At 45.3% G+C, this 22701-nt stretch overlaps 1 protein-coding gene across 1 annotated transcript in view; it reads right to left on the minus strand.

The window, feature by feature from the left end:
• Positions 1 to 20524, minus strand: part of LOC124711996 (lysosomal acid glucosylceramidase-like) — a 173357-nt gene extending 152833 nt beyond the window's left edge. The window contains exons 1-2 of the mRNA XM_047242316.1: positions 20479 to 20524; positions 9109 to 9309 (exon numbers count right to left, since the gene is read on the minus strand). Of these exons, the coding sequence (XP_047098272.1) occupies positions 9109 to 9309; positions 20479 to 20524 (247 nt within the window). The remainder of the gene's footprint in view (positions 1 to 9108; positions 9310 to 20478) is intronic.
• Between the last annotated feature and the right edge of the window lie 2177 nt (positions 20525 to 22701).

Genomic DNA, 22701 nt, shown 5'->3' on the forward strand with positions numbered 1-22701 from the left:
ACGATAGCTTATCAATGAAATTACAGACGTCCTCCATGGGACCATGTGGAACACAATTACCATGTATCATCAACATTACAACAAAAGGAACCTCATATGATTCCTAATCTCAGTAGTAACACTAAATAAGTAGGATAGCAACGCGAGCGATGTCCTCTAAATTCACGGATGAGTTAATGGAAACCGATGGTGTTCCTTGAACACGGAATAGTCTCTAGTTCTGAACAGTATATTTAACAATGATCACAAAGAAAGCACAGCTATAAAGCTGAAAAATGATACAATGAAATATTACGCTAAAGTGCACTTGCAAGCAACGTCCTCGGCATAAATTCCTGCATGTTGCAATATAGAAAAAACCATCGAAATGAATTATTTGACAAAGCCGACGATTTGAACCAACAGAACAACGAAAAGTGCAGGCATCCTCTACGTGATATATTTAGCACCAGCCGAAACACAAGTGCCCTTTATGTCTCAGCCCACAAGGGCACGCTAATTCAAATCTCAGCCGCCCTGACACACGAGTGGTCAGTCAGATGCAGCCTCGAAAGTACAGCGTATAGATGTACTTCCGCTCGTAAACCAAAAACTGTGACAGTCCCTGCAGACGAAACCCGTGCTTAAAGTGTCTGTGCAGCTCACCAGCATGTTTTCTGAAAGTTGACTTCATTAGTATTTCACAGCCAAATTAGAAGGTTGAACCGTCGTCCTCCCGATTGCTAGTCCATTGTGCTAACCACTGCGTCACCTCGTTCGGGTCGGCATGAGAGAATGTGATGCAGCCATCCGGGGAAATGCTGCCTGTGTAGGATGAAGTGTTTCGGTAGTGCAACGGTTGTGTGCAAACTGATTCACGGAAAGCTGAAGAACACTAGATAGGTCAGGTCGCACCACACAGACCACCCCCTGAAAAGATCGACCCCTCATACAAATAGCATTACCGGACAGATCTGCGTCCTCGTCTGCTCTGGCGCAATAGTAGAACAGTGTAACACATCGTACAGTATCAGGGGTTACATTACCTTTCAGATACATACGTTTAATTTTACCGGTACGTCGTGTTGCGCCGCGATATCGTATATCATTGCGAATGTGGAGAATTGCTAGATGGCAAGGCGGTATGGAACGACGTTACTGGGGACAGGAATGGGATCAGAAACATTTTCAGACGAATCCAGTTTCTGTTTGTCTGAAAATGATGGCCGCGTTTTGGTTCGCTGCAGACAGGGGGAGCGGCATCACAGTGACTGCATTCGAACATGACATACAGCGCCAACTCAAGACCTTACGGTGTGGGGTGCTACTGGATACAACCACACATCACAGTTGGCGTGTTAGCTGACTGTGATCAGTGTGACCCATAGCCATACCTTTTCTGCAGAACACCCCAGATATTTTCAAGCAAGACAATGCACGACCACATGTTGCTGCGAGGACACGTGCCCTCTTGGTGTCACTGGATGTCAAGTTTTTGCCGTGGTCCGCCAGATCACCAGACTTGTTGCCAATTGAAACTGTGTGGGATATGATGAAATGACGGATGCAGCGATGTGACCCAATGCCAGTCACCAATGATGAACTCTGGAGCCGGGTGAATACAGCATGGATAGCTTATCACAGGACGCCATTCGCAACTTATACACGTCGATGCCATCACGCATGGAACAAGTTGTCAGGGCCCATGGCGGACCCTATGCCTGCTAGGTAACACGACATGTGCTAAAGCGAGATGACTCAAATGTTAGTGGCCGTGCGGTTAAAGGCGCTGCAGTCTGGAACCGCTAGACCGCTACGGTCGCAGGTTCGAATCCTGCCTCGGGCATGGATGTTTGTGATGTCCTTTGGTTAGTTAGGTTTAACTAGTTCTAAGTTCTAGGGGACTAATGACCTCAGCAGTTGAGTCCCATAGTGCTCAGAGCCATTTGAACCATTTTTGAACTCAGATGTTAATCATTTCTACTGTACACGCCTTGTGAATATGAACGTCCTACCTCTAGTCATTGAAGGTGTTCAGTTTTTCTGAACGTGAGTGCAGTATCGGTCCTCTGCGGCAACTACCAGCAAACTGTACGAAGCTGATTCGCCCTCTCTCTCGCACACCATGTGCAGACCGTTCGCATCTACCATGTGCCTGTAGTGGTCTACACCCTACGGCATACTACTTCCAAAACGAAGTTGCCTGTAATGGTGTACAAATAACAAAGCTGGCTGCACTATGCGTTCTGTGGAGTGAGATGAGGAGAATACTTTGCACGTTACCACTGTGCACTTTGTCCCATCCTTCGTGCCCCCAACCTATGGTTACCGTGCTAGCTGCCAACACTGGGGATGACTCCACCTGGTCAGAACTAGTTGCTCAGAAAACAATCGCTGTCACTTGTTAACGAAATACCTGTCGTGGTTGCTTTATGCCACGAACGTTAGAGTTTTTATGTACACTCACCATACTTAACTACCTTGAAAATCGATGCTAAATTTGTGCGCACATCCTGAAGCACCCTCTAAAGAGAAATGCGGCAGAATGACGCTATTGGCCGGAGCGTCACGCTTCCTTGCCACTGTGCATCGGCCCACAACACGCATTCTATATCTACATCTACATATATACTCCGCTAGCCACCAAGCGGTGTGTGGAGGAGGGCACAATTCGCCCCCCCTCTGTTCCACTCGTGGATGGCGCGAGGGAAAAACGACTGTCTGAACGCCTCAGTACGAGCTCTTATTTCCCTTATCTTTGAATGATCATCATTACGCGACTTGAAAGTTGGTTGGTGGTAATAATATATGCTCTACATCCTCGGCGAAGATTGGATTTCGGGATTTAGTGAGCAGCCCCTTCTGTTTAGCGCGTCTTCTATCTGCAAGTGTGTCCCACTTCAAAGGTTCTATGAGATTTGTAACGCTAAATGTAACCGCTAAATGCAACAGTCACGAATCTTGCCGCTCTTCTTTGGACCTTCTCAGTCGAATCAGACCCAACTGGTAAGGGTCCCATACAGACGAACAATACTCCAAGACTGGACGAGCTAACGTATTGTAAGCTATTTCCTTTGTTGAAGGACTGCATAGCCTCAGGATTCTACCAACAAACCGCAATCTAGAGCTCGACTTACCCGTTACTTGGGTAATCTGATCATTCCATTTGAGATCATTTCGAATAGTCACACCCAGATACTTGACTGATGTTACCGCTTCCAAAGACTGATTATTTATTTTGTACTCATACATTGATGGGGATTTTCGCCCTGTTATACGCAGTAGGTTACACTTACTAATGTTGTTGTTGTTGTGGTCTTCAGTCCTGAGACTGGTTGGATGCAGCTCTCCATGCTAATCTATCCTGTGCAAGCCTCTTCATCTCCCAGTACCTACTGCAACCTACATCCTTCTGAATCTGCTTAGTGTATTCATCTCTTGGTCTCCCTCTACGATTTTTACCCTCCACGGTGCCCTCCACTTACTAATATTGAGAGATAACTGCCAGCCATTACACCACGCATTTATTTTCTGAAAATCCTCATTGATTTGTTCACAGATGCGCACAGGAAGAAAGCGGCCTAACTGCGCAGGGGGGCCATCGTGAAGTGACTTGAACCAGCGCGACAAATATCCCCTTGTTGTCTAATGAGGCAGCATACAGTGGCAGCCGGGTGGCGGCGCCGACGGCTGCGGTCCCGCGGCTGCCGGTGAGCGGGAATGAACGAGACAATCTCTGGCCGCTTCAGTGCACAGGTCGGCGACGAGCTACGCTGGCAGAATCGAGGGGTGCGTCCTGCAATCTTTCTCGAACGATTTTACAGAAACTATTCCTCAAAAAATGTACTTTTTACGTTACTTATAGCATTATATGTCAGCTTCATGGTGAAATGCCCATCATCTCCCTAACGGTCATCTGACTTTCTTTTCTTCAGAGAAGTGTATTCAGTGATATGTTTCGTGTAACGCATATGGTTGCATTTATCTAGGTGCCACGTTAAATTTTGCTTCTTTTGCCAAAACACAACAGAAATTGAACACAGATGACGATCAAATGGTTCAAATGGCTCTGAGTACTATGGGACGTAACTTCTGAGGTCATCAGTCGCGTAGAACTTAGAACTAATTAAACCTAACTAACCTAAGGACATCACACACATCCATGCCCGAAGCAGGATTCGAACCTGCGACTGTAGCGGTCGCTCGGTTCCAGACTGTAGCGCCTAGAACCGCACGGCCACTCCGGCCGGCGATGACGATCAAAATGAAGGGGCGAACCACTGCTGTCGCAGCAAAAGCACCCTGGCAGTGTCGGAAATACACTATCGCATTACTGTCCGAATGGCAGGTGCGTGAATAATAACGACCACACAACCTTATTCATGAGATTTCAACGAAGCTATTTGATAAAAAGCATTTGCACACTCACTGTGTTAATTTCTGTTTCGGTTTGGCAAAACAAGCAAAATTGAATGTGGCATCTGGATAAATGTACCGTATGCGTTAGTCAAACCTCTTCACTGATTACATTCCTGAAGAAAAACGTTTTTACAAGTCAGGTGAAAATAAATCGCAAATTCTGTTGCAATCCTATGGGTATCATGTAACGCAGGTATCATTAAGAACGAACAGCTGGGACTGAAACTTACCAAAGAATTTTATTTCTACACTTCAGTCATCTTTGACACAGCAAAAACTACAGCAAAGAGCTTACAATCTTTCCGTTCCTATCCCTGTGCAGAGTGGGCGAGTGAATCTCCTTACTACAAATATCTTTTAATTCAGTAGTGATATTGACTTTGACGAACAGCTGGCAAGTTACTGCAAGTCGTAAGTGTGCCCACAGCTTCAGAGTTACGAAAGGTGTTCATTGGGTCAGTTCTACTCTGCAGCAAAAATGCAGCAAAAATCCGGCTGCATACCCGGAAATTATTAGAAGAAAATTGATGCCTGTTTATCTGTGGATAACAAGGTTATGGAAACATAATAGTCATTAATTTATGAACCGCTTGAGACTACTCATTGGGACTGATGACCTTCGCTGTTTAGTCCCCCTTAAACATCCCAACAACCACCACCACTACTCATTAAGGTTAAAACAGATTATAAATATGTATATAACCTACCTTTAACCCATAAAAAGATAATTATGCTGAAGATTTCTCCGCATCATTCTGAATGGGGATAGGGACAGAAATATGTTACAGTATTTGCTTGCGAATTATTTTCATATTTCTAAGATGAAGAACAGGAAGAAAATCTTTTGGCAAGTTTCCGTTCCAGTCGCTCACTGTTAAAAATACGATGTGTTACAGGGCTCCGCCAAAACTGTAACAGAATCGGTAATTTATTTTTGTCTAATTTGTTAACCATTTGAAGATGGATCAAGAGTTATCCGTGACAACTACATTTCTCTTGTTGACATTCAATTTGGTTTCTTTCGCCAAAACACAGTATAAACTGCACAAACTCACCCTGAACTAGCTATTGCGACAGAATCTTGAAACAGAGTGTCTTATTAAACAAGCAATAGGCGACCAGAGAGGTGAGTACATTACGGAAACCCTCATTGTGTCAGCTTGCAGTAACTTAAGGGAAGAAATTACACGTTTATTTTCGTGCCAGCATATTCTCTTTTTAACAGCTGTCGATGGCTTATAATGAAGTACAGTACTGGATTGAAAGCCCTACCGATTAGCCGTGCGGTCTAACGCACTGCTTTCCGGGCGGGAAGCGGTGCCGGTTCCCGGCGCGAATTCGCCCGGCGGATTAGTGTCGAAGTCCGGTGTGCCGGCCAGTCTGTGGATAGCTTTTAAGGCGGTTTTTCATATGCCTCGGCGAATGCGGGCTGGTTCCCCTTATTCCGCCTCAGTTACATTATGTCGGCGATTGCTGCGAAAACACATTCTCCACCTACGCGTACACCATAATTATTCTACCACCCAAACATTGGAGTTACACTCATGTGGTGTGAGGGGGTTCACTGGGGGCCGAACCGCACAATCACCGTCGGTTCGGCGTGGGGCAGTGGTGGGGTGAGTGGACTGCTGTAGCCTGTGGCGGGGTTGTGTACCACTGCGGGCTACCGCGGGGACGACGCCTCTCCGTCGTTTCTAGGTCCCCAGTTCCATACAATACAATACGGGATTGAAAAATAAAAAAACAAAAAATGGCTTGTAGTATATCGACGTAGATAAGAAATTTCTATATGTTAACCATAAGACACCATACTCTCCTCTTTGCGTGCTGTCATTAACCAAAATCTCGTTTCTATATCTCGAATGGTAAAGGAGATAGTAACATCTCATTCTCGTGCACATAAGGTCGGAAGTGAGTGTGCTACAAATAATCAATTTTCTCGAGACTGGAGAAGAAAAAGAGACGTCCTTCCAAGTATGAAGACAAATTCAATACGTTAGCAGTAACATTTGATGTAATGTGCACCAAACGCAAAATCATAAAGACCCATATTTTTCATTGCAAACGTTTCGAATTTCGTGCAGCATGTTACGTAAATGAGAATATCATAATAAGTATGACCATTAGCAAGATGATGGGCAGTTCAGTATGTAGCTGATATACACTACTGGCCATTAAAATTGCTACACCAAGAAGAAATGCAGATGATAAACAGGTATTCATTGGACAAATATAGTATACTAGAACTGACGTTTGATTACATTTTCACGCAATTTGGGTGCATAGATTCTGAGAAATCAGTACCTAGAACAACCACCTCTGGCCGTAGTAACGGCCTTGATACGCCTGGGCATTGAGTGAAGCAGCGCTTGGATGGCGTGTACAGGTACAGGTGTCCATGCAGCTACAACACGATACCACAGAGTAGTGACTGGCGTATTGTGACGAGCCAGTTGCTCGGCCACCATTCACCAGACTTTTTCAATTGGTGAGAGATCTGGAGAATGTGCTGGCCAGGGCAGCAGTCGAACACTTTCTGTATCCAGAAAGGCCCGTACAGGACCTGCAACATTTGGTCGTGCATTATCCTGCTGAAATGTAGGGTTTCGCAGCGATCTAATGAAGGGTAGAGCCACGCCACGGGTCGTAACACATTTGAAATGTAACGTCCACTGTTCAAAGCACCGTCAATGCGAACAAGAGGTGACCGAGACGTGTAACCAATGGCACCCCATACCATCACGCCGGGTTATACGCCAGAATGGCGATGACGAATACACGCTTCCAATGTGCGTTCACCGCGATGTCGCCAAACACGGATGCGACCATGATAATGCTGTAAACAGAACCTGGATTCATCCGAAAAAATGACGTTTTGCCATTCGTGCACCCAGGTTCGTCGTTGAGTACACCATCGCAGGCGCTCCTGTGTGGTGTGCGTTCTGTAAGACCTTCAGGACACACACTGTCAGATTACTGGACATGTCGCTCTAACGAAGTAGGCGAGTGTCAGCAATATGTCTTGTTGTCTTATCGTGGCGTGTTTATCTTCTGCCGTTAGGTCAGACGATAGAAATGCCACTTGCACGCTTAGTGTAGCTGATTGACAGTGACCAATGGAATATGGTAATCTTATTAAGTGCAGACTGAAACTTGACTTTGGACCGGCACAGACAAATGTAGAACTCGTACAGACTGGTACAGACTAATGCAGGCTGGTACAGGCAAATGCAGACTGACTAATCGGAGGTCTGTACAATTATAATACCTTGCGCGTTCATGTAAAACTGTGCGAGTGTGATCCGTGAGGAGAAAAGGTTCTACGTTAGCAGCAATCTCATTGGCTGCGTTACATATTAATACGCGGATCGGCGGAAGCAGAATTTGGTCTGTCTCTATGGCAGCGCCATCTCGTAGTCCGGAGACGGACGAACGCTGCGCCTGCGCTGTTGTGTCTAGCGGGGCGCGCTCTAGTGGGAAACTTGTGTACGCGCTGACTACGCGGAACTATGTACACAACATCCTGTCTGTGATGCAGCATCAAGGGGTAACCGCAGCCATGGTCTCCGAACTGATTGTCCATGCTGCTGCAGACTTCGTTGAACTGTTCGTGCTGACGGTAGTTGTCTTGCAAACGTCCCTGTCTGTTGACTCTGGGATCGAAACGTGGCTACACGATCCGTTACAGCCATGCGGATAAGATGCCTGTCATCTCGACTGCTAGTGATACGAGGCTGTTGGGATCCAGCACGGCGTTCAGTATTACTCTCCTGAGCCCACCGATTCCACATTCTGCTAACAGTCATTGGATCTCAACCAACGCGAGCAGCAATGTCGCGATACGATAAACCGCAATCGCGATAGGCTACAGTCAGACCTTTATCAAAGTCGGAAACGTGATGGTACGCATTTCTCCTCCTTACACTAGGCATCACAACGATTCACCAGGCAACGCCGGTCAACCGCTGTTTCTGTATGAGAAATCGGTTGGAAACTTTCCTCATGTCAGCATGTTGTAGGTGTCGCCACCCAACCTTGTGTGAATGCTTTGAAAAGCTGATCATTTCATGGACTGTGCGACTGATCCCGGTGGAGGTTCGAATCCTCCGTCGGGCATTGGTGTATGTGTTTGTCCTTAAGATAATTTAGTTTAAGTATTGTGTAAGCTTGGGGACTAATGACATTAGCAGTCAAGTCCCATAAGATTTCACGCACATTTGAACAGTTCTGAGCTAATCATTTGCACATCAGAGCACCTCCTTCCTGTCGGTTAAATTTCGCGTCTGTAGTACGTCACCTTTGTGGTGTAGCAATTTTAATGGCGAGCAGTGTATAGAGCTATGTGTGACGTAAATATTATTTTTTTAATGAATAGTTTCTGTAAAATAGTGTGAGAAAGACTGCAGAACAGAGGGAGCGTTCGAGCACGTGTGACGCGCTACTCGTAATGGCACTGCTGCAGCTCGACTAGCAAGCTAACCAGCGTTCTCTTTGTGCACCCGTAACTGCGCTATGGGTCGGCTCGCAGACTACAGGATTTCTTTCTGTTCTTACACATATGCGCACACCACTGTAGTAAAGCAGTTGGCAAGTTAAAACCGACCTATAGACTATAAAAAGTAAAGCTGTTTGTAACCTATAGATCGGTTTTAACGTGACAACTTTTACTTAAGAGTAAAATAGCGGGGAAGTGGACGAGAAGCAGCTCACCCTGGCCAGCCTCCTGGAAGGGGACGACCTGCTCCTGGAAGCGGGCGCCCGCCTTGGAGGTGAGCACGTGCAGCAGGCTGCCGGCTGGCGGCGGCTGCGGCACGCCCGGCTCGTCGCAGAAGGTGGCGTTGCAGACGCACACCACGCCGTCCGCCAGCTGCCGCGCCGCGCACTCCGACCCCACCGACACCCCGGCGGCCGCTGCAACAGCGTGCCCACCTCACGTCAGAGCTTTCACTGCTGAAGAAATCGTGCAAATTTACGAGGTGTGGAAACACGAAGAAAGCACAACACATTACCATGTCTCATCGGTCTGGTAAACCGTTGGCATTCCAAACAGTCGTCTCGGAATACATAAATGCAGGGCCTGTATGGTTTTTAAGCAATCTTATACCATTTTTCATTCAAAATAGTGGCAAGTTCAAGTATCGACGATCTTGCAACTACCGGGTGATCAAAAAGTCAGTATAAATTTTAAAACTTAATAAACCACGGAATAATGTAGATAGGGAGGTAAAAATTGACACACATGCTCGGAATGACATGGGGTTTTATTAGAACAAAAAAAAAAACACACCTCATATTGCTAGACGCGTGAAAGATCTCTTGCGCGCTTCGTTTGGTGATGACAGTGTGCTCAGCCGCCACTTCCGTCATGCTTGGCCCCCCAGGTCCCCAGACCTCAGTCCGTGCGATTATTGGCTTTGGGGTTACCTGAAGTCGCAAGTGTATCGTGATCGACTGACATCTCTAGGGATGCTGAAATACAACATCCGACGCCAATGCCTCACCATTACTCCAGACATGCTTTACGGTGCTGTTCACAACATTATTCCTCGGCTACAGCTGTTGTTGAGGAATGATGGTGGACATATTGACCATTTCCTGTAAAGAACATCATCTTTGCTTTGTCTTATTTTGTTATGCTAATTATTGCTATTCTGATCAGATGAAGCGCCATCTGGCGGACATTTTTTGAACGTTTCTATTTTTTTGGTTCTAATAAAACCCCGTGTCATTCCAAGCATGTGTGTCAATTTGTACCTCTCTATCTACATTATTCCGTGATTTATTGAGTTTTCAAATTTATACTGACTTTTTGATCACCCGGTTTATCGATACTCCGCAATCTACCTCACGGAGCGTGGAGGAGAGTATCCCATACAACTACTAGCCATTTCCTTTCTTCTTGCACTCGCATATAGAAGGAGGGAAAAACGACTATCTGTATGCCTCCACGTAAGTCCTAATTTCTCGTTCCACATGCAGTGTGTGCTGGAGGCAACAGAATCGTTCTGCAGTCAGCTTCAAATCCTGCTCTCTAAATTTTCTCAATAGTCTTCTTCGAAAAGAATGTCGCCTTCCCTCCAGGGATTCCAGCTTGAGTTCCCAAGGCATCTGCGTAACACTTGTGTGTTGCTCAAATCTATCAGTAACAAATCTAGCATCCAGCGTCTGAATTGCTCCTCCTTTAATCCGATCTGGTATGGATCCCAAACACTCAAGTTGTATTCAACAATAGGTCACACTTGCGTTTCTTTACATATGAACCACACATTCAAAAATGGTTCAAATGGCTCTGAGCACTGTGTGACTTAACTTCTGAGGTCATCAGTCGCCTAGAACTTAGAACTAATTAAACCTGACTAACCTAAGGACATTACACACATCCATGCCCGAGGCAGGATTCGAACCTGAGACCGTAGCGGTCGCTCGGTTCCGGACTGTAGCGGCTAGAACCGCACGGCCAACCACACATTCCTACAATTCTCCCAATAAACCGCAGTCGACCAATCCCCTTTGCTGCCACAATCCTCACATACTCGTTCCATTTCATATCGCTTTGCAACATTATGCCCACATGGTTAAACGACGTGACTGTATCAAGTAGGACACTACTAATGCTGCATCTGAACATTATGGGATTTCTTTTTCCTACTCATCCACACTGACTTATATTTTCCCCTCATTTCAAGCTAGCTGCCATTCATCACATCATCTAGAAATTTTGTGTAAGTCACCTTGTATCCTCCTAAAGCCATTCAACTTCGACGCCTCACCATATACCACAGCATCATCTGCCAGACAATGAACGTGGACATCACGCACACTCCTCTCCAAAGGCTCAATCATATGCAGATCTGGTGGCCGTGGAGGCCACGGGAAATACGACACATTGTCTTCGTGCTCATTAAACCAGGACCTGGCAATGCGACCTGTGTGAACAGCGGCCCTGTCGTCTTGGAACACAGCATCACCAGTGGGCAACAAATATTGCACAGTGGGATTGATCTGATCAGCCAGAACGGTCACAAAACACTTCTAAGCAGATTGAGTGCCTATGGAGCATCGCCTCGGTTGTGCGACTGGATTCCTCATTTCCTGGCAGGTAGTAATCGAATGACGATAATCAAGTAAAACAGAAGTGATATATGGCGTTATCCAAGGAAGTGCTGTAGGCCCTCTGCTGCCCCTAATCTATACACACGATTTGGGAGACAACCTGAGTAGCCTGATTACATTGTTTTCAGATGATGCTGTCTTTACTTTCTATTAAAGTCATCAGAAGATCAAAACCAACTGCAAAATGATTCAGATACGATATCTGCATAGTGCGAAAAGTTGCACTTGTCTCTGAATAAGGAAAAGTGTGAGGTCATCCACTTGTGTACAAAAAGGAATTCGTTAAATTTTGGTTATACGATGAATCACACGTATCTAAAGGCTGTAATTCAACTAAATACATAGGAATTACAATTACGGACAACTAAAATTGGAACGATCTCTTAGGTAATGTTGTGGGGAAGGCAAACCAGAGACTGCGTTTTGTTGAGAGGACACTTGAAGATACAACAGGCCCACTGAAGTGACAGCACGCACAACGCTTGTTCGTCCTCTGCTAGAGTATTGCTGTGCCCTATGAAATCTTTACCAGATAGGATTGACGGAGAACATCCAAAAAGTCCAAAGATAGGTCGTTAGATTTCTTTTATCCCAAAATATGGGAAAGAGTGTCACGGATATGATACACGAACTGGGGTAGTAATCATTAAAAATAAAGAAGCTTTTCCATGCAGCGAGATCTTTTCACGAAATTCCAGTCACTAAATTTCTACTCTGATTGTGAAAATATTTAACTGCCGCCATCGTACATAGGGAGAAAACATCATAGTAATAAAATAAGAGAAATCAGAACCCGTGCAGAAAAATGTAAATGTTCGTTTTTAAATGTTCGTTTTTCCACGCGCTCTTAGAGAATGGACCGGTAGAGAAACAGTCTAAAGGTGATTCAGAGAACCCTTTCCCAGGCACTTAAGTGTGAATTGAGGAATAGTCATGTAAATGTAGATAGACCTCCGCAGCAATTTGATCTTGCGGAATAACGATGGGGTCCAAAGGATACCACTATATGCCTGCCTAAATCATCACTGAACCCCGCAATGTTTCACTCTCAGGGGGTAAACTCGGCCAGAAGTTGGAAACAACGTAAAACAAGTCTCATACGACCAAATTACTTCCTATACTGCTACATAGTCCAGGTTTTATGGCTTCAGCAACACGTTTCCCTTTTACGGGCTTTAGCATCACTGATGAGTGGGTTTTGCAAATCGAGATCACCAGGCAATTCCCTGCTTACGGGGCTCCCTTTCTGTTGCCTTGGTGCTGACATGGTTCGCGAGTGCCACATTCATTTCTGCAGTGCTTCTTCTGACTTTTCGTCACAATCCTCTTCAGTCACCGATCGTCTCGATTACTCAAGACCCACTTTCGTCCGTGTTGTCACTTAGAGGACGATGGTTTTCCACTTTCCCTGTATACGGTATAAGTTTTCGATATGGTGCTTCTTGGGATCCTAACACATCGGTTACCTTGGTTACGGAAGCGCCCTCCATATGAGCACCAACAACTGTATACGTTCGAATTCTCTTAGCTCCGACTTATGCACTCACAATTGCACAGAACACTGCTCTGTTCAAACATGCAAGCATGCATTTCTCGCCGTGTTATCGTGTTTTTGTCCAACCGCCATAGTTCCGCCTGTTGTTCGAAGAAGTGCCCAAACATTTTTCAGTACACAGACCATTGCACCACTTACGACACCACAGAACGAAAACCCACACACAAAGCAAAATGGCATATTCTTACCTATGATGATTAGATAGTTCACAGAACAAACAACATTGTAAAGAAACAGAGACTTCAAATAGGTAACACAACAGACAACACCACACAGAGAAATGTTAGAACACAGGAAACAAATATAGTATCTCGAGTATAAGTCAACTTACACACAACAAATGTCAGTCTGTATAGATATGACAGACAAACACAAATTATTAAAGAATATTTTGGGAACAGCTTATAGCCCTAAAAACTGATAGCTCACATAGTAAATTTACTGGGTACTTAGTCCCTCGCAGTCAACAGCCAAATAACACATATGCAGATTGAAAAATACTAAAATCCAGTCACAGCCTGTAGCAATAACTTGTATAGAAGAAAGCTGTAGCGGGACTTTGAATTTCGCCGCGCTACACTCGTTCCCTCAGATATAAATTATACCGTCGCAGCGGTATGAGCGCTCGACGGCAGAGAAAATATATAAGGAAATGAAGGTACTAAAATTATAACTTTTTTTGTTATCTATCCGTCTTTTGTCTTTTGAGAGCTGAAGCTTAACTTACTTATTAGCTAGTCTTGGTCTGATTAAGACGAAAAACAACTTATTGGTGTGTAGACGTATTGTGGAAATTTGTATGAAATTCAGAGGATGGAAGCAGCAACGTAAAATACATTGCATTTCATATCAAGACGATTTTGATTTGTATAAATTAGTGATTCCTGGACGATCGCAAGATTTCGGAGCAGCTAATACTTTTCAAGCAGAAATGAAGTAGGAGATTTTTGAAGACCTGGACGACGCACGAAAGAAGACATGTTAACAAGGTAAAGGCTCAAAATGGCTCTTAGCGCTATGGGACTTAACATCTGAAGTCATGATTCCCCAGAACTTAGAACTATTTAAATCTAACTAACCTAAGGACATCACGCACATCCATGGCCGTAACAAGGTAAAGGATAAACTCTTATCTACGCCATTTCCCCCTGTTAATCACATGTTGTTATTCTCTGTTCTCTTTCAAATAATTTTTGTAATGGAAATTGGTTTGACTTTTGCTCAGAAACGCCACAAGGACCACCCCAACAATGGCTTTTCCGAATCACGAAGTCCGATAACTTTTCTGTAATACGAATTCTGATTTGCATTTCATTCTTTCCCTTTTTCACGGTCATTAACGATTTTAAAACCCCCTTTTTATTCACCATTTCTTCCCACATTTTCAATCTTTTCTTTTCTTCTCTTTTTCTTTTTTATTAACCACTACAAAGCTTTCACATACAGACGGCAATAATTAAGGGAAATGAATTCAGTACCGTGTGCAGTGTCAACCCTTCAGGGCACACACACACACACACACACACACACACACACACACATATATATATATATATATATATATATATATATATATATATATATATATATATATATGCAGACACGAGAGAAAGAGAGAGAGAGAAGGAGGGAGGGACTAAGACAGGTGGATGTCAGCATGAAATGGTAATGGCAAATTTAGGCTGGGACGTGTCAACTGCTGTCAATAGGCCAAAAAGGCAAGGCGCAGTCCTGTTGTATTCTCCACGGGGTATCTAACTGCCATAATTTGCACGTAGCGGTCATCTTTTGGTGTTGTTGACCGCTGGCGACAACTTCTACGCAGGCCTTCAATGTTTTGTGTCCCACAATAGAAGCTGAATGTTCGAATTACTTCTCCGTCGTATAGGCTAGTTCGGCGGGCAACTTCCCATGAAGACAAGTATTTTGATCGTAAAGTGACTTACGCACATTCTGTCAGCTTGAAACGAGCTTAGAATCATACTGACAGACAATTCTGACCCTAGCCGTATTGTGTGATTCACGCCAAGAGGCGCTGTGTACGCTACTCAGCTGCACTGAGACTGCAGATTGACACTGAAGAGCCAAAGAAACTGGTATACCTGCCTAACATCGAGCAGGGTCCCCGGGAGCAGGCAGAAATGCCACTACACGACGTGGTAGGGACTCGACTAAGGTCTGAAGTAATGCTGGAGGGAACTGACACCAGGAATCTCTAAATCCTCGCACGAACGAAAAAAATGGCTAACATCGAAATAAGTGTCCAAGGAATAGAAAAGCAACGGAAATCACTCAACAGAGGAAAGTCCACTGGACCTGACGGGATACCAATTCGATTCTACACAGAGTACGCAAAAGAACTTGCCCCCCTTCTAACAGCCGCGTACCGCAAGTCTCTAGAGGAACGGAAGGTTCCAAATGATTGGAAAAGAGCACAGGTAGTTCCAGTTTTCAAGAAGGGTCGTCGAGCAGATGCGCAAAACTATAGGCCTATATCTCTGACATCGATCTGTTGTAGAATTTTAGAACATGTTTTTTGCTCGCGTATCATTTCATTTCTGGAAACCCAAAATCTACTCTGTAGGAATCAACATGGATTCCGGAAACAGCGATCGTGTGAGACCCAACTCGCTTTATTTGTTCATGAGACCCAGAAAATATTAGATACAGGCTCCCAAGTAGATGCCATTTTCCTTTACTTCCGGAAGGCGTTCGATGCAGTTGCGCGCTGTCGCCTGATAAAAAAAGTAAGAGCCTACGAAATATCAGACCAGCTGTGTGGCTGGATTGAAGAGTTTTTAGCAAACAGAACACAGCATGTTGTTCTCAATGGAGAGACGTCTACAGACGTTAAGGTGACCTCTGGCGCGCCACAGAGGAATGTTATGGGACCGTTGCTTTTCACAATATACAGGGTGTTACAAAAAGGTACGGCCAAACTTTCAGGAAACATTCCTCACACACAAAGAAAGAAAATATGTTATGTGGACATGTGTCCGGAAACACTTACTTTCCATGTTAGAGCTCATTTCATTACTTATCTTCAAATGGTTCAAATGGCTCTGAGCACTATGGGACTCAACTGCTGAGGTCATTAGTCCCCTAGAACTTAGAACTAGTTAAACCTAACTAACCTAAGGACATCACAAACATCCATGCCCGAGGCAGGATTCGAACCTGCGACCGTAGCGGTCTTGCGGTTCCAGACTGCAGCGCCTTTAACCGCACGGCCACTTCGGCCGGCTTACTTATCTTCAAATCACATTAATCATGGAATGGAAACACACAACTACATAACGTACCAGCGTGACTTCAAACACTTTGTTACAGGAAATGTTCAAAATGTCCTCCGTTAGCGAGGATACATGCACCCACCCTCCGTCGCATGGAATCCCTGATGCGCTGATGCAGCCGTGGAGAATGGCGTATTGTATCACAGCCGTCCACAATACGAGCACGAAGAGTCTCTACATTTGGTACCGGGGTTGCGTAGACAAGAGCTTTCAAATGCCCCCATAAATGAAAGTCAAGAGGGTTGAGGTCAGGAGAGCGTGGAGGCCATGGAATTGGTCCGCCTCTACCAATCCATCGGTCACCGAATCTGTTGTTGAGAAGCATACGAACACTTTGACTGAAATGTGCAGGAGCTCCATCGTGCATGAACCACATGTTGTGTCGTACCTGTAAAGGCACATGTTCTAGCAGCATCGCAGGTTCGAATCCTGCCTCGGGCATGGATGTGTGTGATGTCCTTAGGTTAGTTAGGTTTAAGTAGTTCTAAGTTCTAGGGGACTGATGACCACAGCTGTTAAGTCCCATAGTGCTCAGAGCCATTTGAACCATTTCTAGCAGCACAGATAGAGTATCCCGTACGAAATCATGATAACGTGCTCCATTGAGCGTAGGTGGAAGAACATGGCGCCCAATCAACACATTACCAACAATGCCTGCCCAAACGTTCACAGAAAATCTGTGTTGATGACGTGATTGCACAATTGCGCGCGGATTTTCGTCAGTCCACACACGTTGATTGTGAAAATTTTGCAATTTGATCACGTTGGAATGAAGCCACATCCGTAAAGACAACATTTGCACTGAAATGAGGTTTGACACATTGCTGGATGAACCATTCGCAGAAGTGTACCCGTGGAGGCCAATCAGATGCTGATAGCGCCTGCACACATTGTACATGGTACGGAAACAACTGGTTCTCCCGTAGCACTCTCCATACAGTGACGTGGTCAACGTTACCTTGTACAGCAGTAACTTCTCTGACGCTGGCATTAGGGTTATCGTTAACTGCACGAAGAATTGCCTCGTCCATTGCAGGTGTCCTCGTCGTTCTAGGTCTTCCGCAGTCGCGAGTCATAGGCTGGAATGTTCCGTGCTCCCTAAGACGCCGATCAATTTTTTCGAACGTCTTCCTGTCGGGACACCTTCGTTCTGGAAATCTGTCTCGATACAAACGTACCGCGCCACGGCTATTGCCCCGTGCTAATCCATACATCGAATGGGCATCTGCCAACTCCGCATTTGTAAACATTGCACTGACTGCAAAACCACGTTCGTGATGAACACTAACCTGTTGACGCTACGTACTGATTGCTGTAGAGCAATGAGTCGCATGTCAGCACAAGCACCGAAGTCAACATTACCTTCCTTCAATTGGGCCAACTGGCGGTGAATCGAGGAAGTGCAGTACATATTGACGAAACTAAAATGAGCTCTAACATGGAAATTAAGCGTTTCCGGACACATGCCCACATAACATCTTTTCTTTATTTGTGTGTGAGGAATGTTTCCTGAAAGTTTGGCCGTACCTTTTTGTAACACCCTGTATATAAATGACCTAGTAGATAGTGTCGGAAGCTCCATGCAGTTTTTCGCGGATGATGCTGTAGTATACAGAGAAGTTGCAGCATTAGAAAATTGCAGCGAAATGCAGGAAGCTCTGCAGCGGATAGGCACTTGGTGCAGGGAGTGGCAACTGACCCTTAATATAGACAAATGTAATGTATTGCGAATACATAGAAAGAAGGATCCTTTATTGTATGATTATATGATAGTGGAACAAACACGGGTAGCAGTTACTTCTGTAAAATATCTGCGAGTATGCGTACGGAACGATTTGAAGTGGAATGATCATATAAAATTAATTGTTGGTAAGGCGGGTGCTAGGTTGAGATTCATTGGGAGAGTCCTTAGAAAATGTAGTCCATCAACAAAGGAGGTGTCTTACAAAACACTCGTTCGACCTATACTTGAGTATTGCTCATCAGTGTGGGATCCGTACCAGGTCGGGTTGACAGAGGAGATAGAGAAGATCCAAAGAAGAGCGGCGCGTTTCGTCACAGGGTTATTTGGTAAGCGTGATAGCGTTACGGAGATGTTTAGCAAACTAAAGTGGCAGACTCTGCAAGAGAGGCGCTCTGCATCGGGGTGTAGCTTCCTGTCCAGGTTTCGAGAGGGTGCGTTTCTGGATGAGGTATCGAATATATTGCTTCCCCCTACTAATACCTCCAGAGGAGATCACGAATGTAAAATTAGAAAGATTCGAGCGCGCACGGAGGCTTTCCGGCAGTCGTTCTTCCCGCGAACCATACGCGACTGGAACAGGAAAGGGAGGTAATGGCAGTGGTACGTTAAGTGCCCTCCGCCACACACCGTTGGGTGGCTTGCGGAGTATAAATGTAGATGTATTTGTAGAATCCTGCAGGTCTGTCCATAAACCCGTATGAGTATGAGGGGTGGAGATCTCTTCTGAACAGCACGTCAAGGCATCCCAGAGATGCTCAATAATCTTTATGTGTGGGGATTTTTGTGGCCAGAAAAGTATTTAGACTCAGAACAGTGTTCCTGGAGCCAATCTGTACCATTTCTGGACGTGTGAGGTGTCGCATTGTTGCTGGAACTTCCCAAGTGCGTCGGAATGCACAATGAACATGATTGAATGCAGCTGATCGGACAGGATGTTTACGCACGTGTCACCTGTCAGAGTCGTATCTTTAAATATCAGAGGTCCCATATCACTCCAACTGCTAAGGCCCCACACCATTACAGAACCTCCACCAGCTTGAACAGTCCCTTGTTGACTTGCAGGGTCCATGGATTCCCGTGGTTGTCTCTCTATACCCGCACACGTCCATCCGCTCGATACAATTTGAAACGAGTCCCCTCCGACGAGGCAATATGTTTCCAGTCATCAACAGTTCAATGTCGGTGCTGACGGGCCCAGGCGAGGCGAAAGGCTTTGTGTAGTGCAGTCTTCAAGGATACACGAATGGACCTTCGGTTCCGAAAGCCCATATCGATGATGTTTCATTGAATGGTTCGCACTCATCATTGAAATCTGCAGCAACACGCTGCTGCTCTTCTGTCACATTAAACGATTATCTTCAGTCGTCGTTGGTCCCGTTCTTGCAGGATCTTTTTCCGGCCGCAGCGACGTCGGAGATATGATGTTTTACCGGATTCCTGATAATCACGGTACACTCGTGAAATGGTTGCACGGGAAAATCCCCACTTCATCGCTACCTCGGAGATGCTGTGTCCCATCGCTGGTGCGCCGACTATAACGGCGCGTTCAGACTCACTTAAATCTTGATAACCTGCTATTGTAGCAGCAGTAACGGATTTAAGAACAGCGCGAGACACTTGTTGTCTTTTATAGGCGTTGCCGACTGCTGCGCGTATTCTGCCTGTTTACATATCTCTGTATTTGAATACGCATGCCTATACTAGTTTCTTTGGCGTTTCAGTGTATTTTTATCTGGATTACACTAGTGATTATAGGCAGCGTTTTACTTTGATTAAAACAGTATTGCGACAGAGGTTCCAGATTAAAGAAACACAAACTGTATTAGTTGTAAACATTTTAATCCTCCAAACTAGGAAGCGGGATACCAAAATTTTAAAGTAGAAGACAAGGAAATAGATTTTTCGCTGTGTCAGCGAAAAATGGTCAAAGTATCGATAGTAGTGCTGTAAAAAATAGGGGGGGGGGGGATGCAGTACAGGAGAGGAGAAGTAAAATTGGATAGGCGGCTATAGATAAAGCGAGCGCAGAGGCAATAAATGTCATCGATCACTCGGATTTATCAATGAACGAAGACAAATTACGAGTGGGAAGGATGAGATTAGAAGCTAGACGTATAGGTTGTTTAGCAATGAAAGCAGCAGGGTGTGTAAACGGGAAAAATCGAAAGGACAAGAGAAATACTAAAACACGAAGAGCTGGTCGCAGCTCCGGCAGTACGCTGGTTCTACATTATCAATGCATGGTACATTCCGATCACAGATGAAAATTCCTGTCGCGTGCTTAAAGGAGGACATTGTTGACGCCTTGTCATGCATCATGGAAACCGTGCTATACGGCTCGCAGAGGCAAAAATTCAGCACTTGCCTATACTCACCGACGTCTGACTTGTCGCTGGTAAGCCTGTCTAATCTCCTTCTCATGTGGAAGACGCAACCAGAATTGACAAAATTCCAGCTAGTGTAGAAGCTACATAATTCTGAGGAAGGGCAGGTGAGGAGCACTGTGATTTTACACTACTGGCCATTAAAACTGCTACACCTCGAAGATGACGTGCTACAGACGCGAAATTTAACCGACAGGAAGAAGATGCTGTGATATGCAAATGATTAGCTTTCCAGAGCATTCACACAAGGTTAGCGCCGGTGGCGACACCTACAACGTGCTGACATGAGGAAAGTTTCCAACCGATTTCTCATACACAAGCAGCAGTTGACCGGCGTTGCCTGGTGAAACGTTGTTGTGATGCCTCGTGTAAGGAGGAGAAATGCGTACCATCACCTTTCCGACTTTGATAAAGGTCGGATTGTAGCCTATCGTGATTGCGGTTTACCGTATCGCGACATTGCTGCTCGCGTTGGTCGAGATCCAATGACTGTTAGCAGAATATGAAATGTGTGAGTTCAGGAGGGTAACACGGAACACCGTGCTGGATCCCAACGGCCTCGTATCACTAGCAGTCGATATGATAGGCGTCTTATCCGCATGGCTGTAACGGATCGTGCAGCCACGTCTCGATCCCTGAGTCAACAGATGGGGACGTTTGCAAGACAACAACCATCTGCACGAACAGTTCGACGACGTTTGTAGCAGCATGGACTATCAGCTCGGAGACCATGGCTGCGGTTACCCTTGACGCTATATCAGAGACAGGAGCACCTGCGATGGTGTACTCAACGACGAACCTGGATGCACGGATGGCAAAAAGTCATTTTTTTTTCGGATGAATCCTGGTTCTGTTTACAGCATCGTGATGGTTGCATCCGTGTTTGGCGACATCGCGGTGAACGCACATTGGAAGCGTGTATTCGTCATCGCCATACTGGCGTATCACCTGGCGTGATGGTATGGGGTGTCACTGGACGTTACATTTCAGGTGTGTTACGACCCGTGGCTCTACCCTTTTTCGATCCCTGCGAAACCCTACATTTCAGCAGGATAATGCACGACCGTATATTGCAGGTCCTGTACGGGCCTTTCTGGATACAGAAAATGTTTGACAGCTGCCCTGGCAGGCACATTCTCCATATCTCGCACGAATTGAAAACGTCTGGTCAATGGTGGCCGAGCAACTGGCTCGTCACAATGCGCCAGTCACTACTCTTGATGAACTGTGGTATCGTGTTGAAGCTGCATACGCAGCTGTACCTGTGCACGCCATCCAAGCTCTGTTTGACTCATTGCCCAGGCGTATCAAGGCCGTTATTACGGCCAGAGGTGGTTGTTCTGGGTACTGATTTCTCAGGATGTATGCACCTAAATTGCGTGAAAATGTAATCACATGTCAGTTCTATTACAATATATTTGTCCAGTGAATATCCTTTTATGATCTGCATTTCTTCTTGGTGTAGCAATTTTAATGGCCAGTAGTGTAAAATCATTATACAAATTTCAAATGCGGAGTGGTAGTAGAGAGGGCCAACATTAACATTTTCTGAAATACGAAAAACGATTCCTGGAGCTAGAAGAGAGCAGCCAACTGCTTTCTAAGGCAGCCACCTGCAACACGTGGATGACCTCATCAGTTACAGTTTACTGCTGCTGAGCCAGAAGCTTAATCTAAGAGTGACGTTGTCTTATTGACTATTTAAAGGCCGTTTCAGAGATTTATGAATTGTAAGTCTGCTCCTGAGAAGAATGGGTAATCCACAAACAAAGTCTAGTTCGTCATGAGCGGAGCACCGAATAAACACTAACAAAGGAAACTGTCCATCGCGCCCTCCTCAGATTTAGTCGTAAGAGGGCGCAATGAACAGTCCGTCAAAATCTGAACACAGACGAAGCATGAAAACAAGAGAGAGGTGTAATGGACGTCGGTAAAAAAAAAATCAGAATAGAAACAGTGAACGGTCCAAGGAGAAGTTGTCCAATATAGAGCAGGGTGCAAAAAAGCAAAGGCGTCGTGTTTAAGCGTTTACGGTGTTAGCTTACCAGGAGTGTGAGCCTTGTTCAAACCTCTCCTGCGCCATTTTTTTTCTCTGTTCGCTTTATTCAAATTTGTGTCTGTGTCGTGGTGTAACGTCCGTTCGCAACAGCGAGGAGTAAGGTAAGGACCTATAATGACAGTTGATTCTGCACGTCTCTATTAGCAACCGAAAGG

Source organism: Schistocerca piceifrons, chromosome 1 (genome assembly GCF_021461385.2).
Source record: "Schistocerca piceifrons isolate TAMUIC-IGC-003096 chromosome 1, iqSchPice1.1, whole genome shotgun sequence".
NCBI classification, from domain to species: Eukaryota; Metazoa; Arthropoda; class Insecta; order Orthoptera; family Acrididae; genus Schistocerca; species Schistocerca piceifrons.